The 17,616-nt window shown below is 48.8% G+C and overlaps 7 protein-coding genes across 7 annotated transcripts; 2 read left to right on the top strand and 5 right to left on the bottom strand.

Moving 5' to 3' along the window:
- Nucleotides 1-73: 73 nt before the first annotated feature.
- On the top strand, nucleotides 74-1,147 carry LTR84_001951 (uncharacterized protein; the record flags this gene model as incomplete). Its single annotated transcript, XM_064845569.1, has 1 exon — nucleotides 74-1,147. The coding sequence occupies one exon, from the start codon at nucleotides 74-76 to the stop codon at nucleotides 1,145-1,147; it is 1,074 nt and encodes a 357-aa protein (XP_064707114.1).
- A 285-nt stretch (nucleotides 1,148-1,432) lies between these two features.
- Nucleotides 1,433-2,993, bottom strand: LTR84_001950 (uncharacterized protein; the record flags this gene model as incomplete). The annotated part of the gene is made up of 3 exons (XM_064845568.1): nucleotides 1,433-2,457; nucleotides 2,521-2,928; nucleotides 2,990-2,993. 3 exons carry the CDS (start codon nucleotides 2,991-2,993, stop codon nucleotides 1,433-1,435), a joined length of 1,437 nt encoding a protein of 478 aa, XP_064707113.1.
- A 2,610-nt stretch (nucleotides 2,994-5,603) lies between these two features.
- On the top strand, nucleotides 5,604-7,681 carry LTR84_001949 (uncharacterized protein; the record flags this gene model as incomplete). The annotated part of the gene is made up of 2 exons (XM_064845567.1): nucleotides 5,604-5,607; nucleotides 5,685-7,681. 2 exons carry the CDS (start codon nucleotides 5,604-5,606, stop codon nucleotides 7,679-7,681), a joined length of 2,001 nt encoding a protein of 666 aa, XP_064707112.1.
- Nucleotides 7,682-9,310: 1,629 nt separating this feature from the next.
- LTR84_001948 (uncharacterized protein) lies at nucleotides 9,311-9,966 on the bottom strand (the record flags this gene model as incomplete). Its single annotated transcript, XM_064845566.1, has 3 exons — nucleotides 9,311-9,350; nucleotides 9,399-9,506; nucleotides 9,563-9,966. The coding sequence occupies 3 exons, from the start codon at nucleotides 9,964-9,966 to the stop codon at nucleotides 9,311-9,313; spliced, it is 552 nt and encodes a 183-aa protein (XP_064707111.1).
- Nucleotides 9,967-11,344: 1,378 nt separating this feature from the next.
- Nucleotides 11,345-12,476, bottom strand: LTR84_001947 (uncharacterized protein; the record flags this gene model as incomplete). Its single annotated transcript, XM_064845565.1, has 2 exons — nucleotides 11,345-12,196; nucleotides 12,270-12,476. The coding sequence occupies 2 exons, from the start codon at nucleotides 12,474-12,476 to the stop codon at nucleotides 11,345-11,347; spliced, it is 1,059 nt and encodes a 352-aa protein (XP_064707110.1).
- Nucleotides 12,477-14,619: 2,143 nt separating this feature from the next.
- LTR84_001946 (uncharacterized protein) lies at nucleotides 14,620-15,407 on the bottom strand (the record flags this gene model as incomplete). The annotated part of the gene is made up of 2 exons (XM_064845564.1): nucleotides 14,620-15,318; nucleotides 15,402-15,407. 2 exons carry the CDS (start codon nucleotides 15,405-15,407, stop codon nucleotides 14,620-14,622), a joined length of 705 nt encoding a protein of 234 aa, XP_064707109.1.
- A 434-nt stretch (nucleotides 15,408-15,841) lies between these two features.
- LTR84_001945 (uncharacterized protein) lies at nucleotides 15,842-16,625 on the bottom strand (the record flags this gene model as incomplete). Its single annotated transcript, XM_064845563.1, has 2 exons — nucleotides 15,842-16,506; nucleotides 16,622-16,625. The coding sequence occupies 2 exons, from the start codon at nucleotides 16,623-16,625 to the stop codon at nucleotides 15,842-15,844; spliced, it is 669 nt and encodes a 222-aa protein (XP_064707108.1).
- Nucleotides 16,626-17,616: the final 991 nt, after the last annotated feature.

The following is a 17,616-nucleotide window of genomic DNA, read 5'->3' as shown; positions in this document are numbered from 1 at the left end:
GCATTCGTCCAACAAGCGTGCTGCTGTTCCAACAGTGCCACCTCCCTCCAGCAAACTTACAGCACCAGCTGCAATGGCCGTGCCGTCTTTCCCAGCCAGCCCACCGGCACTCCCGCCCGGAAAAGACAAGCACCACATCGTGGTCCTTGAAGGAATTCACGCGAAGATGCCGTCCTTCGACTTCCCGCACACGATCGACGTATGGCCGCTCACACAGCCGTCCGAAGTCGCCGAACGCATCAAAGACGCAACAATAGTCATCGCGTGCGTCACGCCCGTGACGCCGAAGGAGATGGATGCGGCGCCGCATCTCGGCATTTTGGCCGTCATGGCCGTGGGCATCAGCTGGGTCGACAAAGAAGATTGCGCGAAGCGTGGCGTCACGGTGACCAAGTGTCCCGCAGGAAATGTCGATGCCGTGGGCGAGCATTTCCTGGCCTTGTACTTTGACTCCCGCAAGCGGATCGTGCAGGTGCATAATGCCGTGACGGGGAGTAGTGAGTGGGTTGATAAGGGTACACTCACGAAATTCTGGCCTTCGGGCCCGCCATTGGGTTGTAGCCAGGAGACGCTGGCGGTCCTGGGGTATGGGACGCTCGGAACGCGGATCGCTAAGTTGGCCAAGGCTGTTGGATTCAAGGAGGTCTTGATCAGCGAGCGCAAGAATGGTACTGGTGTCCGAGAGGGGCGTGTGAGTTTTGACGAAGCGTTGGAACGCGCGACAGTCATCTGTGTCAGTCTGCCCAAGGACCACGATACGGTTGATCTCATCTCGGAAAAAGAGTTACGACAGATGAGGCCCGATGCATTGATCATCAATGTTGCGCGTGGTGGGATTGTGAATGAAGCGGCATTGGCTCGGGCTCTGAGAGAAGGTTGGATTTCTGGTGCCGCCACTGATGTGCTAGAAACGGAGCCGGGTGGTCCTGGCACGAGTCCGTTGCTTCCAGATCTCACTAAGGGCGAGCCCGAGGTGCCCCATCTCACTGTCACCAGCCATATCGCTTGGTTCTCTCAAAGCACGATTGTGAACTATCAGAGGCTGCTGAAGGAGGGGGTAGAGGGCTGGGCAGCGGGGACATTGCAGAAGAGTGAAAATGAAGCTCATGTCGCGGTCGTGGTGCATAATGGTAAGATCTGGAATTGATGATCATAGAACACGAATTCATGTCGATTCCGCGTCTTATGCGAATGATCATACATGACAATTGGCGACATTTGGCATGTCTAGATGAAATTAAGAGGTGCGAGATCATCCCATATGTACGCCCCGTCCGGCCATGATACTGTGTACTTCATAGGCCTTGTGGTTGACAGTTACACGACCCATCCATCGTGACTCCTCCACGACATCACCTTCCTGTCTCGTGCTATAAAATCTTCAAATCATTCAAGACATAAATCATTCCCTTGGGCAAAGAATCTCAATTGCTCAGGCGTCTTCCTCCACCTTGACTCCAACGCCACGTCCAACAACGATCGCCGTCTTCTGCAAGCTGCGTTTCACCGGCTTCGGGTCCTTGAAGATTTCCTCCAGTTCTTCCAAAGTTCGTTGTTTGCTCTCAACAACAGCCAGATACATCAATCCCAAGTGAACGAAGTGCAAAACCAAGAAGATGATGTATGTCTTCCAGCCAATACGCTTGAGCGACACCGAGGTTCCAAAAGTATTGATGAAACTTGCGATTCCCGAAATGAGTCCCTTGGCAGCCATACCTTTGGCTCGAATTTCGTTGTTGAGGATTTCTGCGGGATAGAGTGCCTGCAGGGGGGTCCAGCAGAAGGACCAGAATATACCGTATGAGAAAATCATTGCGATGAAGGCATAGCCCTGGCCCGTGGGGATATCTCCACTCTGGTCGGCGCGAGCAGCCAGCACGGTGATTGGGATGTACACTAGACCGGTGAGGAATGTTCCCCACAGGAAAAGAGGTCGTCGGCCAACCTTGTCCACGAAGAAGGATCCGAAGATTCCGCTGACGAAGGAGATGACAGTATTGAGTCCGTTGAGGAGTAATTGCCGAGAGGAATCGTGGATTCCTATTCCGTCCACCATAACAGGGAGGTAGTACGAGATAACGGCTCCTCCAATAAACTGGGCGAAGACTGAAACCAACATGACGAGCCACATACGATATCTCGCTGGACGAGTGTTGACGAGAACCTTGTAGTTCCAATTCCGGTTCTTGAGCTCTGCTTCGACATCCAGTGACTCCTTTATTTCTTGAATCTCCAGGGCCACGAGTGCAGAGTCGGGATTTTTGTTCCCATGATACTTGGTCAAGATGGCGATCGACTTCTCTTTCTTGTTTTGAGACCACAACCAGCGTGGACTTTCTGGTAGAAACCATACTACTGAGACGACGATGGTGGCAGGACAGGCCTGCACGATATAGGGGGTACGCCAGGCCCAGTCATTCGTCAGCGTGTTTGTCCCATAGCAGCCCCATGCAGCGACTATGGTAAGAAGCTGGTTAGCTGTTTTTGCGATCAAGTTTTAGATTGAGACCAATGACTCACTATTTGCGCCAATGTACCAACCCAATACGTTGTAGAGACCTCCAGCAAGACCTCTCCACGTAGGGAACGCCATCTCCACCAAGAATGTTGGGGCGGCTGTCGAGCACATGGGAGTGCCTAGACCGACGATGAATCGACCGAGAATGAATTGTGGCAAATGGAAGCTTGAAGCCTGGAGAATGGAGCCTGTGATGATGCACGAAGCACCACCAAACATGCTAGCCCGACGACCCCATCTATCCATGACATAGCCACAGATAAAACTTCCGAAGATGTTGCCCACGGTATAGATAGAGAATACTGCGCCGTTCAACTCGCCTGTTTTCCCGATCTTAAACCGGTCTTGGAATGGAACCATGGCGTTGATGGCACTCATGACTGAGCCGTCGTAGCCATTCATGACACCATCTGGCGAGTGTGTTGTAAGCCAGCGATCTCGGTCAAAGCTGCAATTTGATGCTCGACTTACTCATGACACAAAAAGCCATCATGGCATACAGTTTGAACTGAGTCGCCGACTTGTAGTCCGGGGCATCTTTGGCAATAGCATCCGCCAATGCCACGGACTGGACAGTCATGCGTTTCACATCTCGATTTGTCGGTTGAGAATGCCGCTCCTGGTCTACTCCTGTGGCCGACCTCTCGAAATGCTGGGAATCAATGGCCTTGTCCATAGCTGTACCACTTGCACCGATATTGAATCAAGCTCGAGAGCAAGATGAGCTGCCCACCAGCGACCTGGGGCTCCAGCTGAGTTTCTTGCCATCTTTTATACTCTGCTGAAATGCTCCATAGTATAAAATCGACAGTGAGACCTACCTAAACCATATCGGAGGCCATACTTCCGCATTCTTTTCATACTAAATACCAACCTGGTCCAATAGTCTATACTACCTCTTTGTTGGCACTCTATTGGCTGGCTGCCAGTGAGAAGGAGCGAGAATCTTCAAAAAATGTGCTAGACCGAATTCGAAGCGGAGGACAAGGCTCTCCGTTCCCACTAAAGCCGTGTTGATAGGATGAAGAGTAAAGACGGAGAGCAGTAGCACAACGCGGAGAGCTGCGCGGGGTACGCTGCCCCCACATGGGCTCTTCGAAATACCAGGTATGTCGGGCTGAGGCTTCTCGCTACGCCGGAATTTGTTAATATCAGCAATAGTGATTACCATTGATGTCGGCCGCTACCCGAAGTTTTCTTGGGTCTATTCGATCTCAGGTCGACTTGTGGTTAGTAACTCGAAGGAGGAATCCCTAGGTTGAAGGAACGACGGGTGTTTAGCATGATCTATGAAGTTTTGCGCTTACCATGAGATCGATGTTGTTGAGCTAGATGGGTGTTCTGACTGGTGGATGGTCTGACCGCGCTGTTCTTCGACGATGTTCTCAGTGAAGGGGAGCGAGGTACAAGAAATCAACATTTTCTGACACAAAACTCGCAAAAGCTTGTAATCGATAGATACTCTTTGGAAATGTCCTGAGAGACTGTCCTCAGGTCATCAACAGCAGGGAGTGTAGGGCGACAGGGCCCGGACTGGAATATGGTGTCACACTGAGCCCAGCATCGGGAGTCATGAACCACACTGAGGACGGCTAAATGCATCTGCGCTGGCTGGTCATTATCAATAGTGAAGGCGCAGTCATCCGGGTAGAGAGAGGTACCAGTACCCATTCAAAAACCAGTCAGGACGCGTTCCAAACCTAGTGAGCGAAGTGTGGAGAAAGATCGACATGACTATCAGAGGTAAATAGAGGTCAGGGAACTCGGAGACAAGGCTGAGATACCGTCCGGTACGGTAGAACTTAGAGACAGAGTTTCAGTGGAGTATATGGCTCAATGACGCCGGACTCATTGCGTCCGAGGCACCTTCAGCCTCACCATTCCTCGACAACAGCCAGGCATCCTTTCTGTCTCTGTTCGTTAGGTTTTTTGAGAGTCTACATCACGTGTTCTTCTCAGAGAATTGACAGTTGCTGCCGTTTCGAATCTCTGAATGAAACCCCCATGGCATCAGCCCGCCAAGCACAGACCTTAGAACCCCACCTACGTCCAAGACGCGAAGACTTCCAAGTAGCCTTGATCTGTGCACTGCCCCTAGAATCGCAAGCCGTCGTCGGTGTCTTCGATGGACAATACAGTGACTATGATAAAGCGCTAGTGGATGAAAATTCATATTCGACGGGGTGGATCGGGAGACACAATGTTGTCCTCGTCCATTTGCCTGGCGTGGGCAAGGTGGCTGCTGCTGGGCCTGCCGTGCATCTGAAGTCTTCATTTCCGAGTATACGACTGTGTCTTGTGGTTGGTATATGTGGAGGTGTGCCAAAGAGTACCAAAAGTGGTTTGATCATGCTTGGCGATATCTTGGTCAGCACGGGCATCGTCCAGTTTGATTTTGGGAGACAATATTCAGATGGGCTCAAGAGGAAAGACACGCATGTTGATAATCTTGCGCGTCCGAACTCGGAAATACGTTCTTTCCTTCACAGATTGCAGGTTGATGGTGCCAAGTCATTAACAGTTGAGACTCGCTCATACCTTGAAGAACATATATCGAACCAAGGTCCCAGTGACGTGCGCTATCCTGGCAGAAACGAGGACCACCTCTATCCTCCAACCTATCGCCACAAGCATCATGATCCCAGTATATGTGGAGAATGTGCTTCTTGTGAAAAGGCGGGTGATCCAACTTGCAGTATTGCTTTGGAATCAAGTTGTACCGAGCTTTTGTGCGAAGGTTTCTTGACCCGCAAATGCCCGGAACGTGAGTCACTCGCCCAAGAACATGTGCCTGTCGTCCATTTTGGTGCATTTGCCTCTGGAGATGTAGTGATGAAGTCTGGGATTGAGAGAGATCGCATTGCGAAACGGGACCTTGTGATCGGATTCGAGATGGAAGGTGCCGGTTTATGGGACACCTTACCCACCATCATCGTCAAAGCTGTCTGTGATTATGCGGATAGTCACAAGAGCAAAATTTGGCAGAAATACGCGGCTGTTGTTGCCGCCTGCTCGGCGAAAGCAATCCTGAATTGCTGGTCTTTCGCGTATGACATTATCAACCTGCCGCTCCAACCATGCACAAATGTGTCTCTTCAACATCAAAATCGTGAGTGCCCCACCCTCCTACTATTGAGATAGCATTCAGACCTAACCATTGCCTCAGGTTGCCTTCGGTCCCTAGCATTTCCGGAGATGTTCTCGCGACAGAGGCAGACTCGGGATGCAGCATCTGGTACCTGCGTTTGGATTCACGACCATCCCACTTATCAGAATTGGGTATCCCAGGCTCGAGGATTGTTGTGGATCAAGGGGAAACCAGGTGCGGGAAAGTCTACGCTCATGAACTACACGCTCAATGCCCTTCAGTCAACAAAGAGAGAAGATCAAGTACTAGCATTCTTCTTTTTTGATGGAACTGGGACTAGTCTTCAAAGAAGCCAGATGGGTCTCTTTCGATCCTTACTGCATCAGATTCTTTCCCAAGATGATGACCTTAAAGCGCTTTTCGCCAACCAATTCAATGACCGTTGGGAGAAAATAGGAGCCCCTGGCGACAAATGGGAATGGGAACTCAAAGAGATCCAGGATTTTCTGAAGGCTTCAGTCATGACATCGGCCACCGGCTCACACATCCGAATAATTGTTGATGCTCTTGATGAAAGTGGTGAGACCAACGCTTTAGAGATTGTCTCTTATTTTGAGGATTTATCTTCCAGCTGTTCTCCTGGTCTTGACAACCCGAGCATTTGTTTCTCATGCCGTCATTACCCTACCATACAGCTTGAAGAAGACGATGATCTTGTCATTTGCGTGGAGAAAGAGAATGGTGCTGACATCGAGACCTTCGTTCGCACAAAACTTGGTTCGAAGCGCGTCTTCAAAGACGGAAAAGACGCTCAAATGATGGTAGATAAGATATCTGGGGGAGCATCTGGGGTATTTCAATGGGTGGTTCTTATCGTAGAGCAGATCATCACACTGGTTCGACAGAGGAGACCGCTTGGAATCATTTTGGATAAGATAAGAGACACCCCAATGGATCTGAACACAGTATACCAATCAATATTGGAAACTTTGGCTCATGAAGACAGGAGAAGAAGTCTACGGCTGTTTCAATGGGTATGCTTTGCTAAAGAACCACTTGACTGGGAAGCTTTAACCTGGACAATTGAACTCGATCCTGAAACTACCTATACATCCCTTGAACACTGCAGAGCCTTGCACAGGTTTCTTGGACTGGAGGAGATGGTAGAAGAAGTCAAGCGACTTTCGGGAGGGCTGATCGAGATGGTCTACATTGACGAGGACCAAGAACAAGACCAACACGGGCGCATCGAATCACCTTGTGTTCGGCTCATCCATCAATCAGTGTACGACTTCTTGGTTGATTGCGGATTGAGTTGTCTAGAGTACCGGTCCAGTCCAATTGGAAATGCTCATGTACAATTATTGAGGGTGTGCCTGAGACTAATAGCTGCGCACAGAACGACGCCCAAATCATCAAGGTACCATGCATTCGTCCAATGGCGTTACTTTTCATATTCAGCTGGCGATACAGACTCGGACTTGGATTCTGATTCGGTTCTGTGCTCTCTTTACCTTTACGCGACAGCTTACTGGTGCTTCCATGTAAAGGGGGCAGAGATTCACGGTTCAAATGAAGCTGACTTGATTACCACATTTGATTGGATGACGAACGACTTCTTCACTGGTGCCAATGGCTACTCGGCGCAATTTATCTGCTTCGACAAGCTTTGGGACGGAGCCAGTGGAGGAATGATGCACTGCGCGGCGCGCTATGGAATTCCAAGCCTGGTGAAAGCCATCATCATACGGTCCACAGTTCCACCAAGGTCTGACTTACCCTTGACCGCGAGCGATCTGGAACAGGTATCACCAGCTTCCAATAACACGATGAGGGCACTGCTCGATTCCGCCGATATGAATGGGCAAACGCCACTGAGTATTGCGGCACGTTATGGACATTACGGAATTCTGAAAGAACTCCTCCTAGGCAGCCGGGCGAACCCCGCTTCGAAAGACCATCATGGGAGTACAGCCCTTCATTATGGAGCTAGCTACGGTTATACGAGTATAGTTCAAGAGCTATTGACATTCGGTAATATCGATCCAAAGCTAAAACGATTATCGACAAAGTAACACCACTTCATTCTGGAGCTATGTCGGGTTGTACGAATATCATTCGTGACCTCTTACTCGATAATAGAGTCGACCCTGACTCTAAGGATAGTAAGGGAAGGACAGCACTTCATTATACAGCTAACGATGACCGCATCACTATTTTCCGGGAGCTGTTACTCGACGATCGAATCAATCCTAACTCTAAGGACAATAAAGGACGTACAGTACTTCATTATGCAGCTAAATCCAACCAATTTAGTATTGTTCGTCAGCTCATACTTGACGATAGAGTCGATCTCAATTCTAGAGATAGAGAGGGATTGACACCACTGCACTACGGAGCCTTATTCGGCTATACAGACGTTGTTCGAGAGCTTTTACGCGATGGTAAAACCGATCCTAACTCTAAGGATAACTATAGGCTGACACCACTCCACTATGGAACCTTATATGGCTACACAGATGTTGTTCGGCAGCTCTTATGCAGTGATCAAATCGATCCTAATGCCGGGGATCATTATGGATGGACACCACTCCATTATGGAGCCTTATGGGTCCATACAGATGTTTTTCGGGCGCTCTTACACGATAATAGAACCCATCCTAGCTCTAGGAATGAGGATGGAGAGACCCCACTAGACATTGCAAGAAAAGAAGGTCATAGAATCGTCGTGAATATATTGTTGGAGGGCGAGAGAGACTCGGGACAACAGTCGCAACCGAAGTTGATTTGAAATTCCAAGACACTTGTGAGTATGGACTATTCTATTCCAGAATTGACAGTACAGTGCCATACAGGGCCTGTTCAATCTCCCAGCTACTCGTGGTACCGTTATTGACTATAGAAAGTGCTTTTTCCAGGACCCGCAGTTTCCGCTGATCGCTAGTCATAGATTTGGATTTATAATTACTCATATTTGCTGGGAAGGTGATCGCGAACTGACGACACTGACAGGCGGTTACGATGCCTCTGAAAAAACTATTGTTTGCCACTTTCTTCATTGCAACACATGCATTTCTCATCAAACGCTGCTTACTGGTAGAAAGAATTTCAATCATTAGGACACACTTGGGCCGATCATACTTCGCTGGACTGTCACTTCATGGATGTGATGACATTGTATAATTTTTCATGGTTATCGAGCAAACTGGCACAGAACGACCCGTATCTTTTAGTAGGTGTATATTTTATGCTTTTGGCATCAAGCACGGGCAATGTGAGGATGGGGATATAGTGTTTAGCCATCGTAGATCATGTTGGGCGGCCCCTGCTGTTGTATGCCACACTCTACGGGAATTTAGGAAGCGCGAGGTTCTGTTAGGCTGGAAAACTGAACGCTCACTTGAAGTGCAGATTATGACTAAACGCCGTTAATCTACCTCCCAGACCTTCTGGAAGCTTTGGCATGCTAAAAGCGGAAATTGAGGAAACTAGGTTTGTAGGAAAGAAACAAGAAAAAGCATTCTGTCGCCGCATGATAGCTCAGTCCAGGTTATATTCAGGTATCGAAAGGAATTAGAATACCTCCGAGTGACTATTAGGGCCACATATGCTAATCAAATCAGCTCGCACTTGGATCTCGAGCCACCTCTTCCTTGACAATGCGTCTCATCAACCATGCTCAAGTCCCAAGAATAGGTCTCTCATCACGGGGCACCGACGTCAGCACCCAACGCATGGTACCACCTTGCCACTATCAATATCTTAAAGCAGATCATGTTGTGCAAGACTCACCGAATAAGATCTTGATGGCTTCGCACCTCCTTGATAACCCCATTACAGCGATCCAGGACAAATAAGTCAGTCCCATTGTAAGCAACATCAGTTCCTGGTGCCGTAGTCCTGTTTCACAATAAATATGTCAGCCCTAAACGTCATCAAAACATCATATCACAGACCCTTGGCTTTCCTCGATCGTCGCATCTAAAGTCCACTCCAGCGCCACGAGATCATCTTCGCCGAAATACTTGGTGCCCTCGAAAACGTATTTGCTGAACCCATTGCGCGAAACTTCAACGAAGCTTTGGAACGTTGACGCGTTGTTCACGACGAATTCGATGGAGCCATCCCCAGTGCCTGTGGCGAAACGGTCTTGATAGATGATAATATCCGGCGACACGGCCACGTCGAGCAGGGAGAAGTCCATATCATTCCAAATTGTGAGCCAGTTCTGGACAACTGTTTCACGCCATTCAGCAGATAATTGGGTAGAGCGGCATGGTGTATTAGTGGAGTCAGAGCCCCATCTACTCGGAAGAGCTGCGGCGAGAGTGATAAGTGGAATGAATGTGTCGAGACGCATTGTGGAGACGTTGAAGGCAATCAATTTAACGGCTTGACTGGCTCAATATCGACAGTGGAAGGGCTAAGTAATGCTAATCCAGCCTTTGAAAGAATGGGTTGATGATTGCTAGACTTAGAACCTCAGTATGATGTCTGATCGCTTGTTCTTTATATGTATAATTCTCCCAAGGCGCGCTCCCCAACCTAGAGATCAATATCTCCTAGGATCTGCCAATCAGGGCGAGGTTCTTGGCTCTCTTATAACCTGTGATGATAAATGTCTAACATATTTCGCAATACAACACCATTTGGGCTAGTTTCCGCCCGCTAGACCAGGCAGATTCTTGCGAAGGCGGACTTAACTCATCCGGCAATTTGGCCTTAAGAACCACAGAACCGCCTAGTGACGTAGTAGAATCATGTATCAGTCTCTCCTAATTCAAAGCTTGCAATTTGCCTGTAGTTATCAAGAATAGCCTATTTCACCAACAAAATGGCGTACGTGGCTATTCCAAATCCCACCAAAGAGATGAGGCGCAATCTTGCGGAAGCGCACTTAGTATGGGAACTGGGAAAAAAGCCCCGAGGCCGCTTGGACAGGGATCCAGCCCTCCAGGATTACGCAACGATCCTTCTAGTAGTCCATGCATATCATTATCTCTGCTATTTCAAGATCTGTAGGTGGGACTTGACAATTTCATATGTCTGCGACGCCAAATTACGGCAGTAAGCCTACCTTTTTCCACTCTGTAGCCTTGGAACCCCTCGACTTTTAGACGAATGTGGTTGTCTAAGGAGAGCCTGCAGCTCCCAAAGCTGCTGATTTGCGAGAGTCCACCGTGGAGAGAAAGCTTGAACATAGGGCGACCATATGTTTTGGAAGTATGGGCACTCCAGCGATCGTTCTTGAGAGATTGTGGTAAAAGCCCAAGCAGAAAATCCGCAAAAGTATGGCGGTGACATCAATTATGGGACGCTCAATATTACAGCGACATTTTCACTAATGATTTATCTAATAAGATGGCAGCTGAGAAATTCTTATCAGTGATGTAAGATTGTATATTGTGTGTTAACAATTAGATGTCACAAGGCTGCACAACTCAGGGGGCTTGGCAGCATGCCAAAGTTTTTTGTTCCCAGCGCCTACCACCTTCCCGAACTCAAAAATCATGACCAGGAGGAGAAAACGATCAACTGAATCACTGCAATACAAAACAAAGGTGACTAAGTACACCTTTTCGAGAGGTTGGACTGTAATCAGACAACCAAAATCAATCATTCTGGGTACAGAAGGACGTCAAAGAATTTCCTAACACATTGGCCAACAACTCGAAGCTTATGGCAGAAGCGCTTTCGAAAAGCTGTCCCATCATATGTGCAACTGAGCATACTCTTCGCTAAGTCATTTCGGTTTGATTCTCCATGAGAGGTTTGAAGGCTGGAGCATCACCGAACTTATCAACAGTCAATCCAGCTCGGCCGGGGTGGCGGAAACCGGCCTTGAGCTGCCTCTCATAGCTCACCGTCCTCAATCTTTCGCTCTCAGCAGGGGTCAATGCCAGGTAGATCTCAGCACCGATAATGTGAATGAGCAAAGCCAACCAGGTGCTCGCGCCAAAACTGGAGCTGAAAGCTGCTGTAGAGTATTCGGGTCCCGGCCCATCTGGGTGGCCCTGGATTACCACAGGCACGGTGGAGTTTGGACCGGTGCACTGTGCATATATCATCGGCACTGGATTTCCCTCGCCATCAGGAGCGCCATGGAGTACGTACTGTGCCCAGATACTGGCACAAGTTTGGACGTCGTACCAGTCACGCGATTGGTGATCTGCAATATACTTATGCATCGCCTCATAAATTAGGCGTAGCGTGATGACACTGGCTGCGTAGACCCAAGTGCGTATCATCCATGCACGGTGCTGGTCGAGTTGTAGCCGTTTGATGTTGATGTATGATAGCGTAATAGTAATTGTTGTTAAGGTTGCAAGGCAACCCAAAGCGACTTGGGTAGACGGCGCTCCTCCGGCGGCTTGTGGTATGATTATATAGGCTCCCGCGTTGGCGATGAGGAACAGAAGGATGATCAAGTACCCATTCAGGCGGTGAAATAATATAGCCGTGTGACGAATAATGGGAACAAACTGAAAACATGCCAGAATTCCTGCAGGGAGTATCGCTCCAAGGTGGAGGATCATTCCAACTCTCATTCGACCAGACCGGTAGTTGATTGCATCTCCCGGAATCGTGTTCTGTAGAGACAAGAGATGTGTCAGCTTTCATTATGTGGAACCTCATAGCGATCTTGAGGGATGTTAGGCATACCGGAAGGAACGATCTGTCGAAGTCAAGATACATAATTCTGGATAGCGAAAATCCCATCAATGCTCCAACAAAGATTACGAAGAGGGGAAAGTTATAGCCCTTCTTGAACCCAAGAGGATGATAGACTTTCCTCCAAGTCTTTACCCATGTCTGTCCAGCTTTGGACTTGGGGTAATGCCAGGAGTCGTTGGGGTTGTCGTTGGGCATGATGAGGTCAGAATCGTCTGGCCAAAGTGGGAATGAATAGAAATCGGTCGAGGTATTGCAAGTCTGATTTAAGCGATGAAAAGACTCAACCTTGGATCAGGAGAGATGCAGATATTGGGTTGCACCATGGGGGGATTTGTTACTTTATAGTGTGCAGCAGAGAGATCTTGGCCTTCCTCTGGCGATAATCGTCCACGGGATTTCCTTTCGGCCTATCTTTAAGTCGTAGTGTATTTGCGAGTGAAGATCGAAGGGCTGGAATGCACCAACTAGATGTGTGGAATTCTACCAATAATAAATTTGGATCTCATTTCGAGTCGAAGTACCCCATACCGCACCTGCAGTACTTCACTATGCAATTTTGGACACCCCTGGGACCCCACAACAAGGCCGCCAATTGAGGGTGGATATCAAGCATAGCCCCGTGTCGATCGCGAGGAAGACATTACTGGGCTCCTATTGAGGTGACTTAGACCTGAACGGCTCCGGCGGTAATTCAGGCCCTATCCGAGATTAGGTGAGGTCCCGGATACATTCACGTATTGCATTGAACAAGTAGAACCGATAATCGTGAGTTGTATCGTCATTCTTATGCTACAAACCTTTGGAGATAGGGAGACCGAATGCTGGAACAGGTGGTGGCGATCTGGGGCTTTTGTGCGGGATAGAATTGAGACCGGGGTCATGGCAGCGAACGTAGCCACAACCACAGGCGCTTGATTCACGGTCGAGTGCATTTCCAGTCTCTTTTTGAGAGTGATAGTTGATGGTCGTGCTTAGGAAGAAGCAGTTGCTGGTAATCGCTTGTCCACGATTCAGCCAGAAGTCTACAACTTCACGATTTAAGGCAACCTGATCTAAGATGTCCATCCAGGAATGGAAAATACCACCGTGGAAGACTTTATTGAAAGGCAAGAATCTGCAGGCATGGGTTTGAGAAGCATAGACCGTCATGCCGCACCATCTGTACAGATATTTGACTGTAAGTGGGTGGGCTTTCATTCCGCAACATTACTTGGTGCGTCTCTTTGCGTAAGTGGAGGCTCAGTGCGTCTGCTCCGCCACAACAAGGAGGAGAAACCACTAGGAAGATATCAATTGAAGTCGTCATGTCTGAATCCAGTTGGCCGAACATTTGTCTCTGTGACTCGCACCTTTCAGGATGCTAATGCGACCGCAAGGCTGTCGGCAATGGCCTAAAAAGGCATAGTCTCATGCAGCTTCGCAAAAGTCCCTCAGCCTTGGTTAGTCAGTTCTTTGATTGTGGGGCGGTGGTCACTCCCTGCATGGATACTGGTCTCTCTCAGCCTTTTCATGGCTGGAGCCTTGTGTGTAAGTTCTGACACGCCGAGATGACCATCAAGATTTGATATGCTGTTCTTTATTACCTAGGTAGTGGACCAGAAGTCTTACAAGCTGAGGTTTCGAAATTCACGGCTTTCCTATCTCGGAGTACTTTGCGAAGATGCGACTTGGCCTTCAACGCTGCGGCCGAGGCGGCTCGGGGAGGCTTGGAAACTGATGTACTGTTGGAACCATGTAGCAAATCACATACTTAGTACTCTGTCATTATCTCCATCCCCATAGGCTAGGTGTTAGTCTCCCAAAACAACAGGATGAGACAACATTCGCTTTTTGACTTTCTACCAATCCCTTACGCAATGCTATTCGTGATGCAGGACAATTATCAGAGTCAGAGATATGGTTTGACTTGAGCTTCGCTCCACTCCCAGTACTTACTTCCCAACTCCTTGTCCAACATGTCTACTCGGACAGCCTCAATCTTTCCGAACGGAGAAACTAATTGTACCATATTCGTTAGTAAAATCTGACATACGCCGGAATCTTTGCCACGGTGAAGGAGGAGTAAAAACTTACCCCAACCACCATTATTCGCCTTGGTAATAGAAGGAGACAAGCCTGCAAAGAGTTCAGTATAGGCCCCCTTGATAGGGTTGTGTGCTAAGAGCCGCTGTGAAGAAATCTTGTGGTCAGTATATTTGTCTCAGAATGAGGCTTAAAGGGGGTAACGAACAAATAATGCCAGTTGTATCCCTGGCATGTTAGCCTGCAGATCGGTCACGAAGTTCCCTGGATTGAGTGCCTGTGTTGATATCGTCAGAAAACTTCGCAAGGAGGATGACTAGATGCTCACAATGCTGATGATACCAGAGTCTGCCATGCGTCGGGCAAACTCGACAGAATGTATGACACTACCTGCTTTGCTCCGCATATAAGGTGTCCACATGCCCTCGTCTTTTGCGTAATCCATGTTCGAGAAGTCGATTGCTGGTCTAGGAGTCGAATCGGCGGCACTTGAAGATACCCAGATCACTCGCACTGAGTTCTGCGGCGATGCCTTCGCAGTCTTCTCGAGAATGGGTGTGAGGAAGTGTGTAAAAAGAAAATGCCCAATGTTGTTGATACCGAGCTGCAATTCATAGCCTTGTTTAGTCCTTTGGTCTTTGGGTGGAATCATTACGCCTGCATTGTTCCAGAGAACATCTAAGCGATTCTCATGAGCCAAAAATTCCTCAGCTGATGCCTTGATTGTTGTCAAATCATCAAGCTCCAACCTGAGGAAGATGGCGACGCCTCTTGACTTGGGAAATGTTTCCTCGAGCTCTTGAATGAATGCTCTAGTCTTGGTACTGGAACGAGCCGCGATGTAAACTTTGGCATTTTGATCATAAAGGATTTTGACCAGTTCCTTGCCGATACCCCCAGTGCCTCCTGTTACAATGAACACTTTGCCTGATTGATCGTTGATGTTAGCCTCAGTGAGGACTGCTTTATGGGGAATGATCGAAGTAAATCTAATGGGTGGCATGTTGCTCTGTGACTGCGAGTCAGTGTTCCGAAGCTATTGCCGTGAAGTCGCTTCAAGTTATGGTCTCAGTGGTAAGATGGACAATAGCACAAAACTGACATTGTCTTCATATAAGAACTGCTACAGTCCTCTGCGCCCCCTTGAACGGAGATGCGTGCTTAATGCACATACTGACCAAATGTTGAGTCAGCCAACGATAGTTTAGGCAGAAGTGAAAAAGAAGCGGTGTTCTATCGTCGAGTATCTAGAAGTCCAGACTTCGTGATTACAGAGTTGGGGATGAAGCTGGCAGTCATCGTGGTCATCGCGGTCATCGCGGCCGCGGCCTTATGTTATTGGACACAACACTTCCCTTTGGGATCCGCGAAATGCGGCAGGTATCCGCGTACTAATGGCTCATCGTGGTTGGCTTGAAGAATTCACTCTCCACACGTTTGGGCCGAGTATTTAGCATCGTCCGTCCTCCGCTTTCGAGAAATGTAGGACGAATTCGGCGGAGCTCCACGTTGCTGCGATCTACTGTCTATTCGAGCTATCAGGTAAGAAATTCTGCCCTGTTGTTACTATCATGGTATCCTACCAGGCCGAGATATTCGTTGGCTAGCCTCCAACGGCTGCCCATGCTCCCCAGGAACTGGCGCATATCGTAAATGTGGTGCTGATATGCCCCATTACCCTCCTCTGCCGCAAACCAGTAGAAGGTCGCTAAAGCGGAGTACACTAAGTCCAAAATATGCGGACTTATCTGCGAGAAGTATGAGGATGAGAGTTCATCTGTATCCATCGAAGGAATGAGTTTCTGCACCAAAGAATGGGTCTGATATGCAAGTTCTTTTGTCATTACCATAGCACGATTTGTCATGCATACCTCATCCTCACTTTTCGCGCCTGGCGACATGACGTATCCTGCTTGACCGCTCAGTTTCTCGGGGCATGCAAAGAAGTCAAGTAAGACGAAAGCAGCCGACCTAGCGAGGGCTTGAGACCCGATCCATGAGTAATCAGCCTGTTTATCTCCAGAGCCTTCTCTGTCGACAACGAACATGAAGTCGCACATTTGGTCAACGAGAGCAGGACATTTGGAAATTGCAGAATGATCAGTCGGAAGCGCCCAGGTGGCCTTTATGGCAAATTCAACCAACATGGCTGCCCGACAGAGCTGTGCGAATGGAGAAGAATCGGAATCAATGATTGTCGAGACTGGGCGTGGTTGGACCTGTAGAAGTTGTCCCTCATCCTATCACCTTAGTGTCGACTACTCCAAGAAAGAATGGTTTGCACACATACCCACGCGATATCACTCACTGGGAACAACCCATCTTGCGGCGGCTCTGCGACGCAAAATTTCCTCCGGTTACCTACACAAATGACGCGGTCGAGGATAAAAACTGCCCACCACATCCTTCTCCTTTCTTCAACCTCCGTCCATGTTGTCTAAAATATAGTCAGCAATGCGATGCTAGCGAGCACATCCGTGGAAACAGAGCTTACTGATGGTCTAAGTTCCGTGCCCCGTGATGCGGAGCAGGACAAACCGAGAAATTCAGCATAGCGAGCACAAATCCCGACTGTAATCCATGCAGCCGGATAGATTGCATGACTGCACTCATACATGGCCACAAGTATTAGGGCTTGGAGGTACTGATAAGATGCGCAACCGGCAGCCTCCAGACTTGCAAGAAAGCTCTTGCATGACCTGTACAGGGGCTCAGCCTGATCACCCTGTGGCGGCGATATCATCAATCGCATAGCCAAGAATAGCATAGCAATATCGGGACCGCCATGATAAACCGAGATCCCTAGGCTCAAGCGTTTCTTTGATATGAATGGCATCCAACAATGGATGGTGTTGAAGTACTCCTCTGAAGTCTCTATGATAGCATTGTCTTGCGCCAGTAGTGAAAGAACGTCCTAGTTACAGTGTTAGCTTTACACCGACACAGGTTGGCTTAGACTGACCTGAGGAATTTCAGCTGATGGAAGAGGGGCACGCATTCGAGACCACGTGTAGCAGTCAATGTCCAGGAAGAAGGCGGTAGGGAACTTTTGCGGACGCTGGCTTTCGCTTGAGCCAGCATCACAGCGGACAGCCACTGTGGAGGATGAAGCATGATCGGAATGCACCAAGGGTAGTGGCTTTGTTGAAATCTTTTGCTCTAGTCCCGCGAGCCTCTCTTGTACAGCAGCTAGGTCGCTGGCGGTAGGTGCGGGGTGTAGAATAGCATAGTCACACCTGCGACCAGTGCGAAGGCAGAGAGCGCATTGAGGGAGTGACTTGTCGCATTTGCGCTTCAACTTCTTGCATGCGCC

This window comes from Exophiala bonariae (assembly GCF_035927105.1).
Source record: "Exophiala bonariae strain CCFEE 5792 chromosome Unknown scaffold_11, whole genome shotgun sequence".
NCBI classification, from domain to species: Eukaryota; Fungi; Ascomycota; class Eurotiomycetes; order Chaetothyriales; family Herpotrichiellaceae; genus Exophiala; species Exophiala bonariae.
This window is presented reverse-complemented; position numbering and strand designations above follow the sequence as displayed.